Here is a 24,375-nt window from a genome sequence, read left to right as displayed (position 1 = left end):
TAAACCTTTCCCGTCTGACTTGGACGCCCACCATGCCAACTGTCCTCGCCAGGGTGGCCGATGACGTCGCACACGCTGCTGTGTCCCCAGCCCCCGTCTTACTGACCCACCAGCACCTGGCTTCTCAGGCCTCCTGCCCCCCCTTGCCTGTGCCGCCCCTTCTCCCTGCTCAGCTCTCAACACTGAGGCACCCGGAGCTGGCAGCGCACACTACTGTCCCGTCCCTTCCCTCTGGCCACCTTGCGTGCCTCTGAAAGCTGGTAACTCTCCAGCGTGCCGTCCAGGCCACTCCTCTCCCTGAGCTCACTGTGCGGAGTCCAAACAGGTCCCGCCTGAAGGCCGATCCCCCCCGCCCCCAAGCCTGCCTCACCCCAGCTGGACCCCCTTTGCACAGCCCAGGAGGTGGTATCCTCGGGGCGGTGGGAGCAGAGGCCAGGCCACCCGTGAGTGGCCGGGCCCAATTTCCTGGGGGCCACCCTTGCTCCTTCTCTATCACTCCTTTCATCTGATCTGTCTCAAGTCCTATCTTCGGCCCTACCATCAAAACACGTCCAGACTCCAATCGCTTTTCACGGCCTCTGCCAGCCCGTGCCGGTCGTCGGCTCTCGTCATTATGGTGACAGCTTCCTCACTGACTTCCCTTCTTCCACCCCCACTCCTACAATCACAAAGCAGCAGTCAGAGAGTCTTTTAAACAGTGAGATCGGACCACCTTCTGGTCACACCGTCCAGTGGGCCCTACATCCCTCAGAGTAATAGCCAAAACTCTACAACGGCCTCCGAGGCCTTCCTTGCCCTGCCCTGTCCTCATCTCTCTGACCTGGTTGCCTCCCACTCTTTCCCTTGGTGGCTGTGCTCCAGCTCGTCTGGCTCCCAGGCACACTGACACCACAGGACCTTTGCACTTACTGTTTCCCCTCTTCCTGGAATGTTCTGACCTCAGGCATCGGCCATAGTTCATTCCCTCCCCTCTGTCAAGACTCTGTTCACATGTTAGGTTCTTAAGGAGGCCTACCCTGACCTCCTGATTTAAAACTGTAACTCCTCTACTTGATTTTCCAGTTGTCCTCCTTCCTTTGTTTCTGTCCCATAACACTTATCACTGCCTAAAGCACTGTGGAATTCTCTCGCTTATTATGTCTACCGTCTGACAGCCCCCACTAAAAGGCAAGCTCCTTGTTTGTCCCCTGCTATCACTGCAGTGCCCAGATCAGTGGCACACAGTTAGCCCTTAATGCCTGCTAGCCGACGGGCTGAGTTTGCTCCCCCCCAGCGGGGAAGCGCCCATTCCCTTAGGTGGAAAGTTGCAAAGGGATTTCCGGGGCCACACAGTCTCCCAGGTTGGGTCAGAGGTGGCCGGACACAGGCAGTAAGGGCTGGCATGGCCAGCTGGTCTCTGCTGGTCCCACCACCTGATAACTGCCCAGGCCTCACCCAGAATCCTCTGGGCCATGCCCTGAATTGGGACTGCGGATCCATTTTTGACTTGGGCACATGCTGCCTCTCACTCCCGTGTGCCCTCCCTGCCTCCTGCAGCTGGCTCTTCCCGTTTCAAGGCCACTCCCCATCAAGGTCTCCTGCCTTTTTCCAAGCCGGTGCTCCGGTGCCCCCTCAATGCCAATTGCAGGCCCGGGCCTGGGCTGTGGTTGTGCACCTGCTCTGTCTCCCCTCTGGGCCGTGAACCACTTGAGGCTGCCGGACTCCTAGCCCGGAGCGTGTCCCCGGCACAGGGCAGTTGTCAGTGACGATCTGCTGACTAAGCCCGTGAAGGACTGGAGAGAGAGCTGCTGGGTGTGGGGGACTCGGCCGCCTCACCTGTGTGCCCGCCGTGTGTCACCGGGCATCACTGGCGGTGGTCAGGCCGCAGCCACTGGTGCTCTGGCTAACCCGCCAGAGGGCCCGGCCCTGCGTAGGGGCCCCTCCCGCCCCGGCACAAAGTGGACACAACTGTGACTAGAGGGGCTTCTCCAGCCACTAAATCCAATGACACGACACCCACATCAACAGCTACAACTGCCACGTCCCGAGTGCCCGCTGTGGGTTGGGCGCTGCGCCTACAGGTGCCATCGCTCGGTCCCCCCCCCCCCCCCCCCCCAGCGGCCCTTCGAGTCCGGCATTATTATATCCCCTTCAAAGAGACAGAAATGGAATCTCAAAGACGTTAAAACTCATTCGTTCTTTGCGAAAGGGTTTCCTGAGCACTGACCGGGACTTGCCCAAGGCCACCACCAGCCAGCTGGTAAGAGAAGACACTGGGAGTCCCGAGCGTTGCCACTTGACCGATGCCTCACTGGAAGGTGAGTGGGGTCCTCAAACCTCACTCCCTGGAGCCCCCTCCCCGCCCCCCGTTCCACCGTCCCAACAGAACAGCCTTTTACCTGTCCACAAACCAATTTCCTGGAAAAAAAAAAAAAGCCCTTCCTGGTGATATCCTGGAAGAGGTACTAAGTTCTGAATGCCCAACACCGTGCACGCGCCCTGCTTCCTGCTTCTACTAAATTGGCTCACCCCACACTGGGTGGGCCAGATGCAGATCAAGGGCCTGGTGACCGGAAGCCCCCCACCAACATCAAAACAGCCCTCCGGGGCCCTCTGGGCTCTCAGCTCGGCCCCCCACACCCCTGCCCCCTCATAGGAACCGATGCCGCACCCAAGCGGAGACCAGCAAGCATGTGTCCCCCCAGAGCCGGCACGCTGGGGCTGCGGAGGAGGCAGGCCGTACCCCAAACACAAGCAGACAGGATCACGGCGGATGGCTCGCACACTCTAATACCTCCTGCGGCCCCTTGAACAACGCAGGCTTGAATCGCGCGGGTCCAATTAGACGGCGGGTGTTTTGAATAGTACCGTACCGCACACATATTTTCTCTTCCTTAGGATTTTCTTGACAACGTTTTTTTCTCTAGCTGACTTTATTGTAGGAATACAGTGTATCATACGTATAAATACAAAACGTGTTCAGCGACTACATTACCGGAAAGGTTTCGGGTCAACGGTAGTTGACATTAGTAGTTATGTTTTGGGGGAGTCCAGAGTTATGCGCGGATTTTCGGCTACATGGGGGGGGGTCGGCGCCCCAAACCTCCGTGTTTTCCAAGGCTCAACCGTTGCTTCACCCCCTGTATCACCAACCGTGTTTCCTCCGGGCATCAAACAAGGCACATCATTGCTCAGACTCACTTAACTGTAGGGGGAGGAGGGAGGCTGGGGGCCCAGCCGGGAGTAGGGCCACCCCCTGCCCCCAGTCGCAGTCCCTCCTCTGCCTTAGGACCTGGCAGTTTGCAAAACGAGTCAGGCCGACCAAACCACGGGCAACAGCAGTTTTGCTTAATTAAATCTCCCTTTAAAAGCACCTGGGGAGACTTTCCGGGTTAAGAGATTTTGTGCCAAGTGTTTTTTTTTTTAATTTTTTTACATTTTACATTTTAATTTAGTTACCAGATCTTTGAAGGGGGACGGGGCATACATAAACTAGCAATCTGCTAAAAGTCGCAGATAATGTTAGCTGAATCAGACTTCAAGTTTGTCAAAGTCAGACGGACAGAGCTCTGTTGGTTTTAGGCACATTTCTCCCATCTGTGGGGGCAGACATTTGGGGACAGTTCTAGATGCGCTCAGGTCCCTGAGTGACCACATGAGGCTCAGGGCTGCCGGCAGTGCCTGGCCTTGGTGCGGGACCGTCTTGTGCTGGGGGGCTCCTCCCACTGGAGGCAGGATCGCTGAGGCTCCTGTGTCACATTAGGAGCGTCTCATTCCGAAACCTACAAATTAATGCACGACAAACTAATCACGCCCCCGCCCCCTGTCACACATGGGTGAGGAATGGCAATTCTTTTCCAACCTTCTAGATTTCAAGATCAGAAACCGGCCAACTCTGCGGAGCTCTCTTGCCTCCAGCCTCGAGCGCTGGCTGGAGACCCCTTCTCAGGAGCCCGATCATTCCAGAAACCCACAGACATCATTTCCTCCTTCCTCTTCCCACTCACTTGCTCGCATTAACCAGTGCCCCTGGCTTATCCTTCACGTCGCGATTCAGGGACAAGGTGAGAGATCCCCATAGAGCAGGCAAAGCCAGGCCACTGGCTGAGTGCTGGCTGCTCTGAAGACGTACCTGGCCGCGGCCCTGGGGCCCCTGAGCCCCACTTACTGGGCTGCTACCATCAGCCTAGTGCCTCGCTCAGCACTGCCGACTACCATTCCTGGTCCTCAAACAGCAAGGGTGACAACAGCAAGCGGGGACGCAGACCCGGATGCAGACCCGGTGGAGAGCAGAGAGCGGGGCCAGCTGGTGCGCAGAGCCCCGCGCATCCTGCCCCACGCCAGGTTTCTGCTGACACCTGCCATCGGGGACACTGGGAGGCGGAGGGATGGCGATACTTTTTTTGTTTCATTTTAGAGAGACAGAGAGAGAGCACGAGCGGGGGAGAGGGGCAGAAAGAGAGAGAGAGAGAGAGAGAGAGAGAATCCCAAGCAGACTCCACACTCAGCAAGGAGCCCAACGCGCGGCGCGATCCCACGACCCTGGGATCACGAGCTGAAATCGAGAGCCAGACGCTCAACCGACTGAGCCACCCAGGCGCCCCCGGAATGGCAGTCCCCGAGGTGCCCTTTGGACACAGAATGACAGTGTTTGCTGCTTCTCCTCAGGCCGGGGCACTTTAAATAAACACAACCCACACATTCTTGTGTTTGTATAAAAGATATTTACTTCAATTATCACACCTAGGGTGCTAGTGAATAATAATAATACATGGTGTGAGTTTCATACAGTGATATTGCTTCTCCATATCATATAGGGACCGTTGTACAGTGCTGAGAACAGACATCGTATGGCTAACCAAAGACAGAAGGGACGACGTCGAGGGGCCGACGGGTGCCTCCCCCACCCCCACGCCAGCTGGATCAACTTTTGACTCTTAATGTCCAAAACAAATAGCAAGAAAAAAAAAAATGTTACCAGAGATGGGTCACAGCAACACAACAGAGGCTTCTCAAAGCTATTTGTACAAAAACGACGCCTTTTTTTTTTTTTTCGTTTGTTTTTTGTTTTTGTTTTTGGTCAATCGGGTCTCTGTGAGGATTTAAAAAAAAAAAAAGGTCTGTGATTGTATTAACAAACGAGCTCTAAAAACATCTAAGACTTAGTGCGTTACAGAAAATATAAAATACTGCTAAAATGTAAGACACCACGATACACTGGGGGGTGGGGGTGGGGGGGGAGCTGAGCTTATGAAGAGTTTTCCGGAAGAAGTCCGCCACTCTGCGAGCGAGCTTGTCTTGTGCTGTGTTAGTAGTCTGGGCAGGAGCGTGGTGCTCCCCGCTCTCGCGGCAAGTAGTTATTGCACATTGCAAAGAGCTAGGTCTTACTCAGTGGAAAGGGACGTGGGGAAACCCACCTTTTCTGCTGCTTTTTTTTCCCCCACTTGTATTTGCTAACGAGTTGTTCTCAAACGCGGTAAAGAGTTTTGCACGAATCCTCACGTCTCCAAAATGCACAGCATTTTCTGAGGGGTCTCGGTGGGACAGGAGAGGCCCGTTTTCCCCAGGAAAGAGGCAGAAAACGGCTCAAGAGAGAAATGCATAGACTGATTCGAGAGAAATGAGAACTCTTTGGGGCGCTGGGTGGGGGAGATGGGGGCGGTTATTTCGTCGGAGGGCTTTCTTTCAGAGATGAGGACAGAATCAGGACCCCCGACAATTTCAGAGAAGGGAAGTCATGGCACAGAAAGCGAGTCGGAGTTGGGGGGGGCCCTCTGGGAGCGGGGGTCAGCCGCGCGGCCCCATCTGGACCTCGGCCTGGCGGGCAGCCCCCTTCTCCTGGGCCCCACCCCACCTTCACACCCGATTAGCAAGCAACGGGCTGTGTTAGGCTGTGTTACTCCCTCTAAGCTTCAGAGCTTCACCGCATTAAGCGGGGAGGGGTTCCCCCCCCACCTCGCTGGTGTGGGTCCTCAAGCCACAGCCGGACCAGAATACACTGTTGCTTCGCGAGATGCAAGATGGTTTTGACCAACTTTGTGTGCAAGGAAAACAACCACAATAACAACAAGAAAAGCCAACAGAACACAGCAACCCACGCGAGCCTTGCAAGAAACCGCTCTCTCCCTCGGAAGCCACAGTCTCGACCAGGCCGCTGCCGCGCCGCCCTCTCTGACCAGGGCTCACTGAAACTTCATGAACCCAGAAGTCTTAACCAGAGGCTCTAGGAGGCTTTGGGGAACTGAACTTTGCTTTTCTACGTCTCTGCAGCTCCTTGCACTGAGTGTTCTTCTTCAACTCTCTCATTTAAAAAAGTTAGACACGCGGAGACCGCTAGTTTTTGAGTGGCTACTCTGGACACAGATGTCTGATTCTGCTGGAGAAGCCCCCTCTGGCCCCCCAGTCAGATCCCCAGACCCTTCGGTTCTTTTGGGGACCGGGGGGCGGCGGGGGGGGGGGGAGAGGGCAGGAGGCAGAAGACAGTAACCACTGGAGTGATAGCAAAAAGCATTTATAACAACAACAACAACAACAACACAAAACAACAATACACTCCTGATAAGTACTTAAATGATTAACCTAACAATAAATAGAAGAGGATAGAAATAATTTTTTTTTTTCTTCTCAAGGAAACATCCTTTTATAATTCTCCTCACGCACGCTGGCAGGTCAGTAGCAGTCAATCCATCTCAACAAGAAAAGGTTAAGTGCTGGAAGGGATGGCTGTGGTCTCACACTTGGGAGGGTTCTGAGCTGCTGGGTCACAAACACCGCCCCCCCCCGCCCCCCACCCCTGCCCCCCCAGCCAGCGGTTCCAGCAGGTGCCCGGGGGGGGCCCTGTGCACCTGCACACCTCGCTCGGTGGTAAGAGGCAGGCTGAGATGGGGGGGTGGGGGGATGCTGGGGAGGCCTGTTTTCCCTTCAGTTCATGAACAAACGGAACTACAGTGAACATGCTCACCCACAACCTGAATCGTCCTGGTCTAAAGCTTACTTCGAGTTCATTTGGTGTGCAATACATTACCTCTTAAAAATGAAGAAAAATGATTTCTATTGCACAGAGCTTTTTACACATAGTCATCTACTTAAGTGCTTTCTGTTTAAAGCAAACTACAAAAAAAAAAAAAAAAAAAAAGGAAGGCGGGGGGGGGGGGGGAGAAAAAGAAAAAGACAAAGAAGGGAAAATGAAAAGGGAGAGGAACTTTCAAACAAAAGCAGCCCCGTGCCACTTCGATGCATCTTGCTGAATGGTGTCTGGTTTCGCCAACGGAAGTCCCAACGCTTCCGTACACACTGTGCTTCTGATTATTTTTTCCATAGGGATGTAGCCGTGACATTGGGATATAAGGCACCTTTCCTTTCTGATCACAGAAAGCTTGATACATAGCATATAGCATTACTTTGTGGTAGAAATGAAAGCCTAAACGCTACAGAAAACGACAGTAACACAGACTACACTTATTATTGGAGAAGCGAAAATGATCCATGGAAAGCAACTCAAAGGTATTTTAAAAGGTTAATACCAGGGGGATGGGGAAGTGCACATTTCTGCATAGCCTAATGCCTTTCTCTCACTAGCCTTTTTTAGGATTCTTCGCCTACAATGCCCAACTTTTCAAGTTAGCATTCCGGAGGAGACTAGGCGCTTTGGAAATGTCTTGTTAAAGCTAAATGTCACTTCATGCAAAAATGAGAATGGAGATACCGCTGACAGCGTGGTCACGGTATCTTTGGAGGGGAGGTGGAGGAAGGGCCGCAGGGCCTGGGCAGGTGGGGGCAGGTCCCCTGAGAGGAGAGAGCCCGGGGAACCTGCCTTTCCTTCTTCCCTCAGCAGGATGAGGCTCCAGGGCTGCTGGGGCAGGGAACTCGGGCGGAGCTCATTTCCTGCCCAGCTCACTGCTCTCCACGCCCCTCCTCTGCCTTCCGGATTCACCCCCTGGGTTTGGGCCTCCACTTTTCAGCACATCTGTAAAGGGTTCACAGGCTGGATCTTTTCGGAACTTTCACTGGGAACTGGTTTTCTTCTCCTGATGGTTTTCATCTACAAAAAGGCAGAAACTGATGGGAATGGAAAGATTTTTGTCAAACTGGACCCTTCTCTCAGCAAACGTTCCGGGCAATGGGACTGTATCACGTTAGAGTCCCAGGCCACCACCTTGCCACTTGGGGTGGGAGCTCTGCCCTGGGTACAGGGGTGGGGGTGGTGGTCCCGAAGGCTCTCCTGTTGCCACCAAGGCGCAGACGAAACTACAACAAGCACGGGGGTGGGGGGGGGACTTCTAAGTGCGAGCTTTCCCGGCAGATGCGCAAGCAGGCGATCATGGCACAAATCTTTAGTTAGGTTCCCGAGTCGTTCCGGCAGGAGAATACTCTGGCCACCAGAGAGGGCGCACCCACATCTAACCGGCGGCTCAGGGAGCTGTTTTTGTTTTTGTTTTTTTTTTTTCTTCCTTCCTCTGCACTGCATAGAAACTGGCATGTTCTTTTGGGCAGAGTCACGTGATTGAAGACTGGGTTTGTGGACTGGAGAACACCATCTCCTCTCCTGACCTTGAGAAGCTTCCGAAGGAGGTCTCGCGGTGGAGTTGAAATCAGAGCCTCCCTGTGCCAGAGACAATGAAGGCAGAGTTCCCCAACGCCAGGTAGGGATCCTGGGGAAGTGTCCTCACGTGGCCATGTAGGGGCAGCTCAGGGCAAGGGAAAAACGGCTTTGATGGAGCTCAACAGCTGAGCAGGAACGGACAGAAAGCAAAGGCAGGCCAAAGACAAGGCCCTCTGAGGCCCGAGACCGCCCCCGCCAGCAAAGGAAACAGCTGTCAGAGCGTCAGGAACAGGTGGAAGTCGAGAGAAAAAGCCATGTGCCTCGTGGAGCACAGCTGTCCGTCCATGTCGCGCTCACAAAAGAGAAGAGGGGGAAGAAGCCTGCCCGCCAGGCCGAGACACTCAGGAATGCCGCGCCTCTGGCTCTTTCCCTCTCTCCCGCGCCGGAGTCCACTCAGGCCTCGCGGTTCTGAGGGGCTTGGGGTGGGGAGTAGCATCGGGTGGGAGCACAGGTCAGTGAGGTAGAAGGGGACGGAGGAGGAGTGTGCTGACGAGGGAGGACATCCAGGGAGGGAAGCAGACCTCCCGTCCTTCCCGGGGAGGGAAGGGACGTGGCTAACCCGAACCTCGCCTTGCTACATCTCCCCCGCACGGCTGGCTTACTGGCCTCAGAAAGTGGGGGCTCGGGATGGCTAAGGGCGGACTCTTGTTTTTACAGGCCTGTCCAGAGGCGCCCGGCAGAGTGCATTTAAGGCAACGGCCGCTGTCCCCCAGCTCTAGGTGTAGCCGGTCACTAACACCGGTTCACTTTGTGCTAATCCCAGAAGGGCGTGCGTACACCCTACCCCCCGGCTCCTCTGCTACTTTCAGGGAGGTTTGTTTTTCTAAGGAGGAATGAGAAACATTGCATAGAATGTCAACAGGGTTCATTGATCACCGTGCCAGAGGGGGCAGGCGTTCAGGAGGAACCCCAGTTCACCTGCAGCCGGGAAGGCGCCGGCCTGTGGACTGAGCCGTCCGGTGACTCTTGTCCCGACCTCTTAGGGCACGACTGGGGCGTGATCTCAGGGCAACGAGCCGACACCAGAGCTTTCCCTCGGATTAGAGTACAACCTGCCTTCTGCTTGGTTTCCTCCTGAGCCGCACGACTGACGTGGCTCCGGGCCGGTAGGGGGGGGGAGGCGGCGGTACATGGGGAGGGTCTCCCATGGCCAGAGAGAGCACAAACACTCAACCCCAAGCTCTGTAGCACTCTGGGTCTGGACCAGCAACCAGCGGACCCAAACGTCCACATCGGAGGGGATGAGTTTTAAATGGGGAGAAGAACGAAGATGCCGAAAAGGAGGAGACCGGGCAGGGAGGCACCTGTGCTTTGGAAGCACAGGGAACCGGCCCCGGGGAGGCAACCGTCATCTTTTTGCCTCAGTCACTCTCACAGACACAGCGGCCATGGTTTGACGGTGGTCATACGGGTCAAGATCCTGGCATTTCCTGGAGACTTCTCCAAGCCTGCATCCCGGGACAGTCTGCCGACCACGAGCCACCTTATGTTGTGATGTTCCTCACGCAGGTCGGCTCTGAGCATACTCGAGTTGAGCTGGATGGCTACGGCGATCCTTTCTGAAGATCAGTCTGGCGGACAGAGATCCCGGACAGGCCGACTGATCCAGAAGTTCAAGGCTGGCGGTCGCCCGGGAGCCAGACGGTGGAGGCGAGCGGGCACAGGTCTAGGACGGAGCCCACACGCCTTCCCCCTCCGATCCCACAAAGGGAGTGTGGCTGGAACCAAGGGTCAAGAGGCCGAACGCGAACGCGGATTTTACACCGAACCTCCACTTAGCCAGCTAAGTAATGGCAAAACCCTTAAGTTATGAACACTGCCTCCAATTAACAAAAAGAAGCCATTTAAAATGGCATAATGGAGCTTGTAATTAAGTGTTAGTGTTTTATACGGAACCGCTTTCCCCAGGGGAGAGGTACAAATCAGCTTTTTAAACTGATGGAGCGTAAAGAGGAGGTCGGCTGCCTGTGGGGGCTACAGCTTGGAATGCCAGCCAGCTGAAGGTAAGCCCCCCCGGAGAGGATGCTGTTCAAGGCACTTGAATATTGCTTATCAAGATGAAAGATCAACCCTTAGACTCACACTGAGGTGCAACGAGGAGGGGGGACACTCCCCCGACCCCCTGACAGGTTTCTGTTATATAGTGGCAGCTCTTAGAAGTGTTACAGTGAAAGCTTAACACAAAAGATCATAGGGTTGGGATCACGATAAAAAAAAATATATATAAATAGAGAAAAAATACAAACACAGAACCGCAAGCAAACTTTAACCAACTGATTGTATCGAGCACCCAGATGTAAGTCTGGCAAAAAAGGTAGAGCGGAAGTCAACATAAACCTAGTTTAAAAACCACCACCACCACCACCACCACCAAAACCCAACAAAAATGACTAAATCGCTTGGAAGAGCCAAAGTGGCTGTTTTAGACTGTTACTATTTGGCCACGAGGATGGACAAATCTATACTTTTTTCAATTCCCTCGGATTTAACGCCTTGGTAAATAACAGTCATGCCTTGAAAACGAAAACACTACCCTAATATTTCTGGTTAACACCCTGCTTTTCATTGCAATGAAAAATCAGATATTTAGAGATTCATCACACATGATGACACGATTCCCTCGAGGTTTTCGTGGAGAGGACACCACAGTACTGTCAGGGGCTCCGCTACTCACTGTCCTGGGGGGGGGGGTCACTAATGCAAACTCGCTCTTCTTAATGCACCTGAATCGAGCCAGATGTTAATCTGTTTCCCCTTAAGCTCCTCCATTTTGAATTCTCTTCTCACTGAACCAGGTATCAAGTTCAGAGATGATACGACCATCAAAAGGCAAATAGCCTGCCTCCCAGCCTCCTAGAGCCTTCTGAAAACTTCTTATTCACGAAAAGGCATTGTCTTTAGTGTAGTGACTCTTAAATTTGTGAAAACTTTAACTAAGTGCTGTAGTTGCAGGTTAAAGGACTGTAAATGAACTACGTAATTTCTAAAACATCATGCAAGAAACGTGGTTTCACATCTTACAGTCAAAGTCCTACAAGTTAATTAATACAAGCACACTGAGGTGTAATAGCGGGGGCATACCTTGAAAATTATAACTCCCTCCCACCCCCCCCATCAAAAAAAAAAAGGTAATATTAATTAAACTTAAGAAATAATGAATGCACCATTAAAATGCCATCCAAAGATGTTGACCTAAGACAAAGGTTTCAATGATACACAATACGGTCAAAAAGTTTTCAATCAGTAATATACAGTATGACAACTACATCTTGTAAATTATACCCAATACTGCCGGCAGTCTATCCCTCTAAAGAATATTTGCCCCTTTCATCCCTTCCTAACAATCAGATAATAAAATACAGCACCTATAAATAAGCAAAAAAAAATATATATATATACCGAAATCATCTATTGTTAGTTTAAAGATATGGCAATAAAGGAGTCTAAATTAGCAAACTTGTAGAAGCCATAACTGATAAAACAGCTTATTGAAAAAAGGTGGCAGTAATGCACTCTATGTGTGCACAGGTACTTAAGAAAATACACAGACGTATAAAATTGCACACACGCACACACGCACACTCTCACCCACCTCTATTCTCACGCGTATACACATAGACAACAGGAGGAATCAGAGACAAGTTAGACTTCAGGTTTGTACTTAGACTGCCCTACACTGTGCATAAAAGAACTGTTCCAAGAGGCAGAATGAATGAAGGGTCGATGGATGGTCTGGTCTGGAAGTGAAGAGCAACAACGTTTTGGTGGGAGTGTGGGCCATCTCTACAGGGGTGAGGGCAGAGCCCGGACTGCCACGTTCTCTCCGCTGCAGGGAAGGAAGCTTCCCACGACGGTCAACAGTCCTCAGTGCTTGTGGTGGGAAGAGCGGGAGAGAGAGAGAGAGAGAGTGCGCGTGCGCCAGAGCCTGCCGGGCCCGGGGAGCGGCGGCCCCTGGTGGGGCTCAGTCCATCAGGCGCCCGGGAGAGTGCTGAGAGATGTGCTGCCTTCTGTGCCAAGGGAAGCCTGCTGACCACGCGGGGCGGGACCCCTGTGGCCCCCCCCCCCCCCAAGCTGCCTGCTGCCACCTCGGCGGCCCACTCTTTCCTCCTTCCTTTACACGCTCGCACGTGTGCGGACTCACCAACGCAGACGTAGACACCATAAATTAAAACAGAATGAACGGGGACATGCTACAGTTCTAACTTGTCTCCTAACCTCCGAGATATGAGGTCTGATCAGCGTGCTCTGCGGTTAGAGGTTAAAAAGCAGATTATAAAATACCTAGATTCGGATCTTTTCTTTTTGTCCTGATTTGGCCTAGAATGGAGTGTATTAAACAGACCCTGGCCAGCAAAAGCCCAGAGCCAGTTAAAGCTATGGATCATGTGCACTACATGTCAGGATTCTATTCACGTACAAGAAAACACTACGTCAGCTACCACAAAATCAGATCGTTTCCTGATGTGACTTCTCTTTCTGTTAAAAAATATGTGGAGTAAATGTGTTTTATTTTAATTCAAAGTTTCAAACGAGAAGATTCTTTACTTGAAAATATTTAGGAATCCAAACTAGTGTGTTTAGAGTCGGTTTGACTGTGCAATCTCTTAGTGGCAACTGAACAGCTACAAAAACTTTCTTTTTTTAATTTTTCTGAAAAATCCCCCCTCCCACCCCCCCCCCCTTTTTTTTTCCTGGTTTAAGAAGATAATAGTGTATTATCGCTCTGAAGCCATTAGATGGCAGATAAAAAGCCCCCTTTTAATATGTGGGTTTGATTTTTTTTTTTTTTTTTAAAGCCCACACGAAAGAGGAGGGCGCAAGGCAAAGCTGTAAGAGTTATTCCAGAACCTGTGGAAATCACTTAGGGCAATAAAAAAAAACACTTCAGGGTACAAAAAAGCTCGACTACACATTTCCGTTTTCTTCCTTGAAAACACGACATAGATTGGGCTTAATGCTCCTTTGTTTTCTATATGCACCTTGGCCTATGGCGATTTTGCCCTGTGGCCCGCAGGGCGGTTAAGTGCGCAACACGGTCCAGGCCGCGGAGTCGGCGCCCGCCCCTCTGCCCGGCCCAGCCCTGCCCAGCTCAGCTCGGCTCGGCTCGGCCCAGCTCGGCTCGACCCGGCTCGGTTCGGCCAGACCCGGCTTAGCTCGGCCCGGCCCGGCTCGGCCCGACTCTTGCTCGGCTCGGCTCGGCTCGGCGGGACGGGCGGGCGGCGCCCTCTCAGAACTCCCATTCGATGGGCTCCTCCCGGCTGGCGGCCTTCTCCAGGCGGTGGATTATGCTGTTCAAGTTCGCGGCCTTCTTCTTCCTCAAGGGGTTGTCTCGAGAGTCCCTGGCGCCCGCCGCCTCCGGGAGGCCGAAGAGGCTCTGCAGCGAGCTGGCCCTGCGGGCGGCCGCCGGCGCGCTGGTGCTTGGCAAAGCGGAACTCCTGTCGGCGCCGTCCCGGGCCCGGCAGGGGCCCTCCGCCGGCGGGGCGGCTGAGGTAGCGGCGTCCTCCCCGGCCGCGGGCGCGGCGGCGGCGGCGGCGGCGGCGGCGGGGTTTGGCACGGGCCCCGGGCCGTCGGCGGGGCCCTCGGGCGGCGGCGGCGGCGGCGGAGGGGGGCGGCGGCGGCGGCGCCCGGGGCCGGCCCTCGTCGTCCGCGTCGTCCGGGGCCGGGGCCCCCGAGGGCGGCGGATGCGCCTTCTCCGCCGGCCTGGGCGGCTCCTCCCGCTCCTCCGGGGCCGCGGCCGCGTCGGCCGGCCCTCCCTGAGACTTGGCGGCGGCCGCGGGGCCGCCCGACTCCTCGGCGTCCGCGGCGCTCGGGCCCTCGGCGGCCTCCACGCCGTCGCAGCTGTCGCCCTCCGAGCTGGGCGCGGCTCGGCCGCTTCGGGCCGACGGGGAGTCGCTGGCCCCGGCCTGGCCCTGGCTCCCGGCCTGAATCTCCTCAATGAACAGTTCTCTGCGGATCCGAGACCTGCGAGACACAAGCGGAGCGGCGCCGTGAGCAGGGGGGCGGCCGTGCGCGCGCTCGGAGTCGCGGGGGACCCCTCCCCGGCCGGGCAGGGCGTCACCCCCCACGCCAGGCCCGGGCCTCGCCCCCGCCACCTCCCAAGCTCAGTGCCTTTGCCCGAGTCGCCCCTCGGGGCCAGGGCCAGGCCCCTCTTTTCAGGGAGGATGGCGCGCCAGTGTTACTGGTTCGATGGCACTTTTCCTGCATCTCCTGTCCCACCCCGCCTCCAATCGCGCTGTGAATGGCGCGGCCCATCCTTCGCGCACCCCAGGCCCGGCATGGTGCTAGGTATGCGGTCTTAAATGAGGACTGAACTAACAAATGGAAATGCAGAACGGGCCTGTCCTCCCCGGGACTTTGGGTAGTCGCCCAAAGTGTCTGAGCCACAGGTCAGGGGTCGGGGCCCGGGCAGGGTTCTCCCAGATTACGTTTCAACCAATTCCCTCCTTTCAGAGGAGACCAGGGAAGGGTCACTTTTGAACAAGCAGGAAGGAGACCAGACACGCGCTCCAACACAGCAAGCGTGTTATAATCAAGCTCCCATACTTTGTCGGGTGTGAAGGGAACAAGCTGCACACGGGCCCTGGCCGTCCCTGGTTTGGGACGTCATGAAATGGCTCTTGTTAAGTCTGCTTTTGGGCCTGCGTTTCTCCTTCCACCTTGCCCACTGTACTAGGCTCGATGAGAAGTCTCTCTAGGTGGTTCCAAAGAGCTGAAAAAGCCTCTGATTAATGTGCCAACTGTTAGTGGAAAAGCATCCTCAGGTCAAGTCAGCACTAAGCCCACTGTCTTGCAGAAAGAAACCGGGCCTTGGGCTAGGCATGCATAAAAATATTTTCCCCAGTGAAGGTAACCTGTTTTGAGAGTCCACTATATGCCAGGTCTTGTGTTGGGGGAGGGCAGCGTTGAAGCCACCGGGAATCTGGCTGTAGTTTAGTCCAGTGTATCAGAACCCTGATGGCACTGATGTGTCAACACTTATTTGCTCCCTGCGGAGGACTCTTGTCCGGAGGATGGTTTCTGAGCCAGAGCTTCAGGGTGAGGTCCTAAAGCATCCCCCCCTCCCGAAGTTCCCAGGGGGTAACAGAAGACTTCCCTCCCTCTCTGGGCTCCCACGGGAGCCTATGAAGTGGGAGCCCCTGCCGTCAGGTTCCTGGATGCTGTGCTGTGAGGGCAGGCCTGTCTGCTGCCTTTCAGGCCCCTTGGCAGCCAAGAATGCCAGCCGGGGTGAACACCTAATCCCATCCCACCCTGGCTGGGGAGGAGGGAGGCCAGACAGGCAGACCTGTGGGTTGTAACTCTGAGTCCCAGGGGTAGACTGGCCCCAGAACGGAGCACAGGCTCTGTGGAACCAGGCAAACCTGGGTTTGTAAACTTACTAGCTCTGCAACATGGCAAAAATTCCTGAACCTTTTGGAGCCTCTCCGTATGATCTGAAAATCATGGAGAATAGTTTCTTCCTTGCAGAGATGTTAGGAATAAAATATTAACGCATAATACGGGACACAAAGTAGACCCAGAAAAAAAGGGCACTGTGCTGACCATCCAGCTGCCTTTTGAATGCCACAATCCCCGTTGTAAGTGCTGAGGCTGAGGTCAAGGGGCTGCGGGGCGGGAAGGGACAGCTTCATGCCTGTGGCCTGGCATCCTGGCCGCCCCCCTCCGCAGCTGGGTGAACCCGTGTAACCTCTGTCTGGAAAATGGGGCCAGTAGCACCGCACCCCGCTGCCGATCAGAGGATCCGATGAGACAACACACATGATGCTCCCGGCTCGGTGCCTGGCACACACTCTGTGCTCAGGCGACAGGAGACATCATCTTTCCTCGCCTAGATTTGTCTCCGCGTCTGTGAGGAATATCCTCTTCTGAGCTAGAAACACCAGGTCCCGGGAGCAGAGAGCCATGTAAGGCGAGGTCTGCAGGGCGCCACGGTATTTAGGGTTCAGAAGAGTTTCTACTGGGGGACCTGTTCTTCCGGGAGGAGACCAGGTGTCCTGTGACACCCTGTTCCGGCATTCCTGGCCCTGTTCCCAGGTAAATGGTCACCCTAAGATACTTCTAATTCCTTGAGGGTGAAATGGTAAGAGGAAGCAAAGTTTTACTCTCTTGATGGGGGTGAAAATCGATCTCCAACCCCCCCCCCCCCCCGCCCCACCACTATTCCCTGTGGGTTCCCGTGGGCAGGAGAAAAAAAAAGTCAACTTCTCCTGTTTAATTAACTCCTGCAGAATATGAGAGACATCTCCTCCCTTAGGAACTCAGTGTGTGTGTCAGGGGCCTGGATGGCTCAGTCTGTTAAGTGTCTGACTCTTGGTTTCCGCTCAGGTCACGATCTCCTGGTTTGTGGGTTCGAGCCCTGTGTCCGGCTCTGTGCTGATAATGTGGAGCCTGCTTGGGATTCTCTCTCTCTGCCCCTCCCCTGCGTGCTCTCTCTCTCTCTCTCAAAATAAATCAGCATTTTAAGAAACAAGGAAAGGAACTCTGTGCATGTGTGCTAAGTGCTGCTGTGTGCCAGTTCTTGTAAGAAGCTCTGGGGTCTACCGGGCTGGTCTCTGCTGGAAGCATTTAGTTGGAAGAGCTAAAAGCCATGGAGGGGGTGTGCTCTCCGTCTGAATCTCTGCTCTGCACTCTGCCTCCCGGGTGACCCAAGTGACCTCAGTTCTTGGGGCTTTATGCCAATTCTGAATGACCTGGTGCTCACTTCTCATCTGATCTATTTTGTGGCTTATAAAATTCTTCTCAGTTCTTTTGTCAAGACCCTGCACATCTCCTACCTCTTGCAGAAGATCTTTCTAGATCTCGGCAGCTGAAGTGAATCTCTGCCCCAGGTTCTTCCGTTTGTCGGCCTGGCCAGCTTTGTTACGGTTATTTTTGCAAGAAAACATTTACTGAGCATCCACTCTAGATCTGCATCTGAGCTCATTTCCTAAGTTTTGAGGTTCTCTTCCTCCTTCTCCTCTCTCCCCCTTCTGTCTTTACTTTTGTGGTGTATGGTTGACCCTGCTGCTGTTAAACGCACACATGGGGCGTCTCCACAGTGAGCAGCTGACCACCTGTACTGTGATGGGCGTTACACAGTTGTCAGGAAGGCGAGTGACCAAAGCTAAGAAACCGGGCGAGAGCGTGCCCCGGCCAGGAGGCAGTGACTGTCGTTCAGCTGAGGCCTGTAGGGGAGGGTCTGGGGAACGAGGTGACCCCAGCAGCGCCAGGGGAAATGTTTTGGAGGTGTTTTGGGTAACAGGTGGCAACCTGACCCAGTTAACTCCGCCGTCTCCAGGGTTCCCGTGCTTGCACTGAAGTGGACGTCGCTTGGGGCGCCTGGGTGGCTCAGTCAGTTAAGCGTCCGACTCTGGCTCAGGTCATGATCTCGAGCTTTGTGAGTTCAAACCCCTCAGAGCCTGGAGCCTGCTTTGGATTCTGTGTCGCCCTCTCTCTCTCTCTCTCTGCCTGCCTCCCCCCCCACCATGCTCTGTGTGTCCCTCTCTCAAAAATCAACATTAAAAAAAAAAGCGAACATAGTTGCAAAAGACCTAAAAGAACACATTCGAATGCACCTTTGTGTCTAGAAAGTAAAAATGGGATTGCATAACACCTGGCGGGGAGAGGCTCCGGTGACCCTCTGCCCAGGTTTCCGTTCCTTCTCCTTCATTTCACTTGTTTCCCGCTCTCAGAGCTTCCGTCCAGGTGGAGGGAGCTCCACCATTGCAACTGCTGGCCTCGCTCTGCCTCTGTTCTTATCTCATCTGTAGACCGAGGATGAATAAGCTGGCTGTGCTCAGTTCGTGTACTGTCTTTGTCCTCGCGGGAGCCAGGCCGCGCCCGGGAGGCCGGCTGGGGACGGTGCTGCCATCGTGGCTCCCCTTGCCTGGTTCCAGCGGTCAGGCAGCAGGTCTGTCTGGCTCTCACACTAAGCTACAAATGCCTACTTAGCTTTCACCGGCAATAAAGGTACTGTTTTGGGTCCCATCTAATATTTTCAAAGTCCCCACTTTGTTTAGCACCTGGTGGGAGGGGGGCTGGTTACCAGGGCGGCTTGGGAAGCTGCAGCAGAACCTAACAGCTAAGGCAGGGCCCAGTCCGAGACACCAGTCCCTGTGGTCCCCGGCTGCTTGGGATATACTCTGTTGCCCGACACCTGTCTCAGGTGGGTAACCATGAGGGCTCCGCCCGCACTGGCCACATGCGTGTGCTTGTCCCCTGGGTAGAACCAGGAGCCCCCGACTCAGTTTTGTTGGGCCCTAGAGACAATGATGTTCTGATGACAACCAGCAGTTTGAGACAGTCACTTCAGGGCATTAAACAAGCAGGGATTTCCATCGGGCCACCGGGAAGTCCCGGTTTCTAGCGGCAGGAAGTCTTGGTTGCAGCTACGATCGACATGCATTGTGTGTCGGTGTCATGACCTACTCCAAACATTTTACCCTAGTCGGCTTCATTCTATGGGAGAGCACTAGGCCCTAAGCTGACACGCCTCGGTCAGGTATTTAGCCTGTGTGAGTTTTATGTCTTTCATCTGTAAAATGCAGGTAAGGGGCACCTGAGTGGCTCAGTCGGTTAAGCGTCCGACTCGATTTCGGCTCAGGGCTTGATCTTCTGGTTCGTGGGATGGAGCCCCATGCCGGGCTCTGCAATGACGACGTGCAGCTTGCTTGGGATTCTCTCTCCTCTCTCTCTCTCTCTCTCTCTCTCTCTGCCTCTCCCCTCCTCGTGCACACTCTCTCTCAAAATAAATACTTGGCTCAGTGTCTGGAGATCTGGTAGGTGCTCAATAAATCTCATTAATTTGACTGGATTTAGTTCATTACGAAACAAATCAGGCTGATTTGGAAGACAATGCTGTAAAAGAACCTTTGGGTCTGCACTAAGACATGCTCGCTGCTATGGAACCACGGCCGCCTACACTCTCCCTTACAGTGATCTCGTTTTCCTGGCACAGCAGACAGACGTGGATTGTCCCTAATGACGTGATCCTCCACCTTGGGAGCTAAAATCTCCAACGAAACATAAAAAGCCAAACTAACCGACCCAGCACCAGGCTTTCAGTCCCCAGCCCGCCAGGGCCAGGTCCCCAGCACGTCAGCCCGCTGCACCGTTCGTGGCCCTTCCCTGCGGGACAGATGGGCCGCCTCCCAAGGGCTGAGGGCGCCGAGGGCCGGACCAAGCCGGGACGTACCTATAATTGTGGAACCAGTTGATGACGGTGCTGGTTTTCAAGTTGAGCTGGGTGGCGAGTTCCTCGATGGTTTTTGGTGACGGGTATGGCTTTTGCTGATACGCTCGCTTCAGAGCTTCTTTCTCTTCAGGAGCCAGCACCACGCGGGGTTTCTTCAGCTGGTGCTGGGGCTGCGGGCTGGCGCCCTGGCTGTAGTCGATGCCAACGGAGGGGGGCTCGCAGGGCTGGCTGTCGCTGACCGAGCTGTGCCGCCGCTTCATGTAGGCTGAGGGAGGGAGAGAAGGCGGATTGAGGTGCAGGCCCAGCCGGGAGATGAGCCCGGGCCCCTGACTCCCAAGAGCGCCACGGGGCGCTGCCGGCTCACACTCGTGTGTACGTCGTGGCAGCCGGCCGTTCGGCCCTGCTCTTCCAAGAGCGTCTCGGAACCCCTGGGCCAGAACCGTTCTGAAACCCAGCCCACGTTCGCCAAGCGCCTGCTCTGTGGGAACACGACGTCGCCGGCTGGCCCTGCCTGGCGGCTCAGCGGGGGACGCGGGGAAGCGTACCGGCGACCCCGGGGAAGCGCGGTGAGGGAGATACCAAGGGAGGGAGGTACCCAGCTCAGCCCGGGGAGGGGTCAAGGGAGGCTTCCCAGGAGAGATGGTGTTTAAGCTGGATCTTGAAGGCCAAGGGTGATTAACCAGAAAAAGAGAGGATGAGGTGGGAGGCGGTAGGAGACTGTTCCGGAAAGTGGGACCGGCAGGTGTAAAAAAGAGGGCACAAGGGCACGAGACGGCACAATTCCAGAGTGTGTATGTGTGTGAGCGTGCGCGTGCCCGCGTGCGCCTGGGGTGTGGAGGGGGAGGGAGGAGCCGGAGAGACGGGCAGTGCCGGGGTAGGCTGGACGTTTGGACTTTACCTCAGAGGCAGAGGGAAGGAACGAAAAGGTTTTAGTCGGGAATGGTCTGATCAGCTGCATGCGTTTCGGAAAGGCTGTTCTGGCTGCAGTTTGGAGGATCGAGCGGATGGCAGGGCTGGCAGGAAGGTGCTCCGTTAGGAGGTAAGAATGAAAAAGACCTGAACTGGGGCAGTGGTGGTGGGACTGGAGAAAAGTCCAGAGGGTGTGGAGATGGTAAGGGCCAGAGCTGACAGGACGGTGGGCGGGGGGGGGGGGGGGGGGGGGGGGACTGACGCAGGAGGGGCTGAGGAGGGCGGAGGAGCCCCCGGTCCCAGGCTGGGAAGTGAGGAGGGTGCTCGGGTCTCTGGGTTGGCGCCACGGAAGAAGGGAGAAGACGGTGGCTCGTCTTGGAATTGTGGAGTCGGAGGGGTCTCTGGGTTGCCCACCTGGAGATGGCCTGTGGGCAGTGAGACAGGTAGGTAGGAAGCCCAGAAGAACGGCTGGGCCAGAGAGAGGGATTTTGGACCACAAGAACACAAACTGTGGTCGTGGTCCGTGCCGTCGGTGAGAAAGATGGGGGCTGGGAACGGAACCCTGGGACATCCACAGGCAGAGAGCACCCCCACGAAGAAGCAGCCACGAGGGATCCAGAGATGGGAGGAAAACCAGGAGACAACGGTGGGAGAGAGGATGAGATCTACAGTGTCAGTGCTGCAGTGAGTCTGACAAGGACCCCGGAGACCCTCTGGCTTTAGGAGATAACCAGAGACCGGGGGGAGCAGGCAGAGCAGGGCTGTGGGAGCAGAAGAATCCAGGTGGCTGTAGGCCGAGTACCGAACGGGAGGTGACGAGGTGAAGGCAGTGAGCACGAGTTGCTATTTTAAGACGCCTGAATGTAAAAGAACAGCGAGAGACAGGATAGTTTCTAGAAGGGCCGAGGGTGGATCTGAAGCTGAGAGCGAGCTGATCGTGTTTCCAAGCTGAGGGGCGAGAGCTGGCGGTACAGGTGAGAGAGATGATCGCTGCAGGTGCACCAGAATGGCGTCTGAACAGGACAGGCGGGGAGGGCTGGAGGTACAGACGAGCTTAGAGGGGCTGTGGCAGGGAAGGCTGGTGGCTGGCGTTTTCCTGCTGAAGTAGGAAGGCAGGAGTGATGATCTGAAGTGATGGGAAAGGAAGGAGTCTTGGAGGGGTAGAGGAGAGCGGTGGAGAAAACAGGCAGAGCACGAACCCGAGGTTGGGATCTGCAGGGGGACGGGGAATGGGAAGGCGGGAGAGAGACGGCTGTGTCTGGGACAATGGCAGGAGGAGGTAAGGGTACCAGGTAGCAAAATGATGGGGACAAGGGTGGGAACAGGGATCGGCGGGCCTGGAGGCAGAATGAGCCATGAAACATGAGAGACATGGAAAGACAGAAGGACAGCAGAACGTGGTCAGGGGGTGGGGTGCCTGAATTTAGTCTCTGAGAAGTAGAGTAGTCGTGGGTGACAGCAAGACTTGGGGAAAAGCCCATGGTTAAGGAGATCAAAGAACTTGAGGCCTGGCCCTGGACGGGGTCTGAGGGTCTTAAAACACCCCTGAATGAGGTGGGACGTGGGTATGGAGGAAGGCAGCAATCCAGAGGCCATGGTCTTGAGAAAAAGTCCAGTAGTGCGGGGCGGGGGGGGGCGGCTGGAGGGGGCTCGGCGCTTCAGGGAACATGCACCTGCCCTGGGGGACTTGCCCTTGCCCTTGCTTTTGGGGACAAGCAGGGTCCTTGTGCCCTTGATATGGCTTTTTACTGTGGAAGGACTGCAGGGGGGAGCAGTGGGCAGCAGTGAAGTAAAGGGGACGTGCCTTCAGATTCAAGTTCTCTGTTCTCTCTGTGCTGTTGGGGCTTCATCTGCCCCGTCTGTCCTTATGCATCACCTGTCCCCAGCTATGCTTCAAGTTAAAACCCATTCGGGTTTGAGCCAATAAGTCATCCATAGTGATCTTTCTAGTGGATTAGCTTGGTTGGAATAGAGTCTGCAAATCCTTGAAAACTTCTTAAAACTGATGGAAGATGGGAGGTAATATTATTGAATAGGAGGAGCAGAGTGGCCAACATCTGGGACGGGATCCTCCCACGTATGCGGTGGGAGAGGGGTCATTGCCACCCCTGCGTACAGGGGAAGAAACCGAGGCCCGGAGAAGCGAAATGCTGGGCTTCAGGTCACACAGCTGGTAAGTGACAGGACTGAGGTCTGACCCAAGTCCGTGCTGGGCAGTGCTGCTTGCCTTGAGCTGCCTGATGGTGGCCAGTGCCCCGGCCCCGCAGCACGGGAGCCACCCTTCAGCAGCACTGATGTTCAGGTCTCAAAAAAATGTTACAGGAGAAGACTATGGATTGTCAGGGTCCATCTGTAGCCACCAGGAAGAGATACTGATGAGCTAGCCCACGCTGTACGGGCGCACGTCTGGGGGCTGGTGGCCGTGTGGACAGGTTGGTTCAAGGGCCGTCTCGTGAAGGGACGGAAAGCAGAAGGCAGATCAGGATGGAGACAAAAGTTTATGAAGAAGGAAAAAGAGCAATAAAAGATTGGAGCTAACGGGAGAAGCAGCAAAATCTTTCTGGAAGAGAGGGAAGCATGACGCACGTGCGAACCCCCTAGTCTGGATCACCCGGTGCTCACTTCTTCATAGAGTCCAGCCTGGGAGCATGATGGACTTTCATCTGCTTTAGAGGAACCCAACTTATTTTAAAAACTGTGACATACGGAGCACTTAGGTGTGCTGGTGGTTAAGTTCCGTACATTCTTTCTAATGCTCACAAACCTGAAGGAGGTCATATTACCATCCCCTTTCTACAGATGCAGAAACTTAGACTAAGGAGTTACTTAACTAACTTGCCATTTTGTGACTGACCTAGGACACAGCTGAGAAGGCAAATCTTCCCCAAAGAAAACGAAAATCATACTGTCAGTGGCCAGAAAATGAGCCTGGTAAGCCGGCCGCTGCCACTGGGTGGACGGCCGGTAATCGGCAGAAATCCCAGGGAAGTGCTGTGCTCGGGGTCACCCACTGTGGTGAAGGCTCCTCCAGTGAGCATCCCTACTAGAGGGAGAAGACAGTGGGGCCACAGCCGCTTTTCGGGAACTTGGGACGTGGGGAGGGGCCTGGGCCTGGCTGAAACAGTAACTCCTTCGTAACACAAGATGGCGCCCAGAGCCCGTGCGGAAAGAAGGAGGCCTGTGCCGCCCCCCAGAGATCTACCTGTGGGGGCAAGGGTCCTTTCCCAGTGGCCTAGGAGAAGCACGCCAGGGAGGTAGAACCAGGGCTGTCCCCCTCCTGACACCTGCAGCGACGGGAGGCTGTGCAGGAGGTGGCCTCGGAGGGCCGGCCACAGGGAGGGGTTCCCCAGCACAGGGCGCAGCAGCCTCACGGAGCTCAAGGTGGCAGGCCCCGCCCCTTGACAACGCAGAGAGCTCTAACATTGCTTGGGTGAGCACTGATAAGTGTCGCAACTCGGTGATGGATATATGGGGTTCACGATGCCATTCTACGTCTTTATTTGAAATTTCCCCAAGGGGGAAATGTTAAAAAAACCTTTGGGGGTGATACGGCACCAGGCGTCACATCACGTGCAGCTGCCCAAAGGGTCGCGGCCTATGTCAGAGCCGTGGCCTACACACCGGGAGGCAGGCCAGGGTCCACTGGAGGGCCCTGGGTGGGGTGGAAGGCTGCTGCCTGGGCACAGGGCCCCAGTGTGGCTGATTCTGGACAGAA

At 55.1% G+C, this 24,375-nt stretch overlaps 1 protein-coding gene across 1 annotated transcript in view; it reads right to left on the bottom strand.

Annotated features, from left to right (window-relative positions):
- Nucleotides 1-12,886: 12,886 nt before the first annotated feature.
- The window catches only part of CUX1 (cut like homeobox 1), a 340,084-nt gene continuing 328,595 nt past the window's right edge, over nucleotides 12,887-24,375 (bottom strand). Inside the window, 3 exon segments of the mRNA XM_042921134.1 lie at nucleotides 12,887-14,192; nucleotides 14,194-14,542; nucleotides 19,752-20,016. Of these exon segments, the coding sequence (XP_042777068.1) occupies nucleotides 13,809-14,192; nucleotides 14,194-14,542; nucleotides 19,752-20,016 (998 nt within the window). The 3' untranslated portion in view covers nucleotides 12,887-13,808.

The sequence above is a fragment of the Panthera leo genome, chromosome E3 (assembly GCF_018350215.1).
Source record: "Panthera leo isolate Ple1 chromosome E3, P.leo_Ple1_pat1.1, whole genome shotgun sequence".
NCBI lineage: Eukaryota > Metazoa > Chordata > Mammalia > Carnivora > Felidae > Panthera > Panthera leo.
This window is presented reverse-complemented; position numbering and strand designations above follow the sequence as displayed.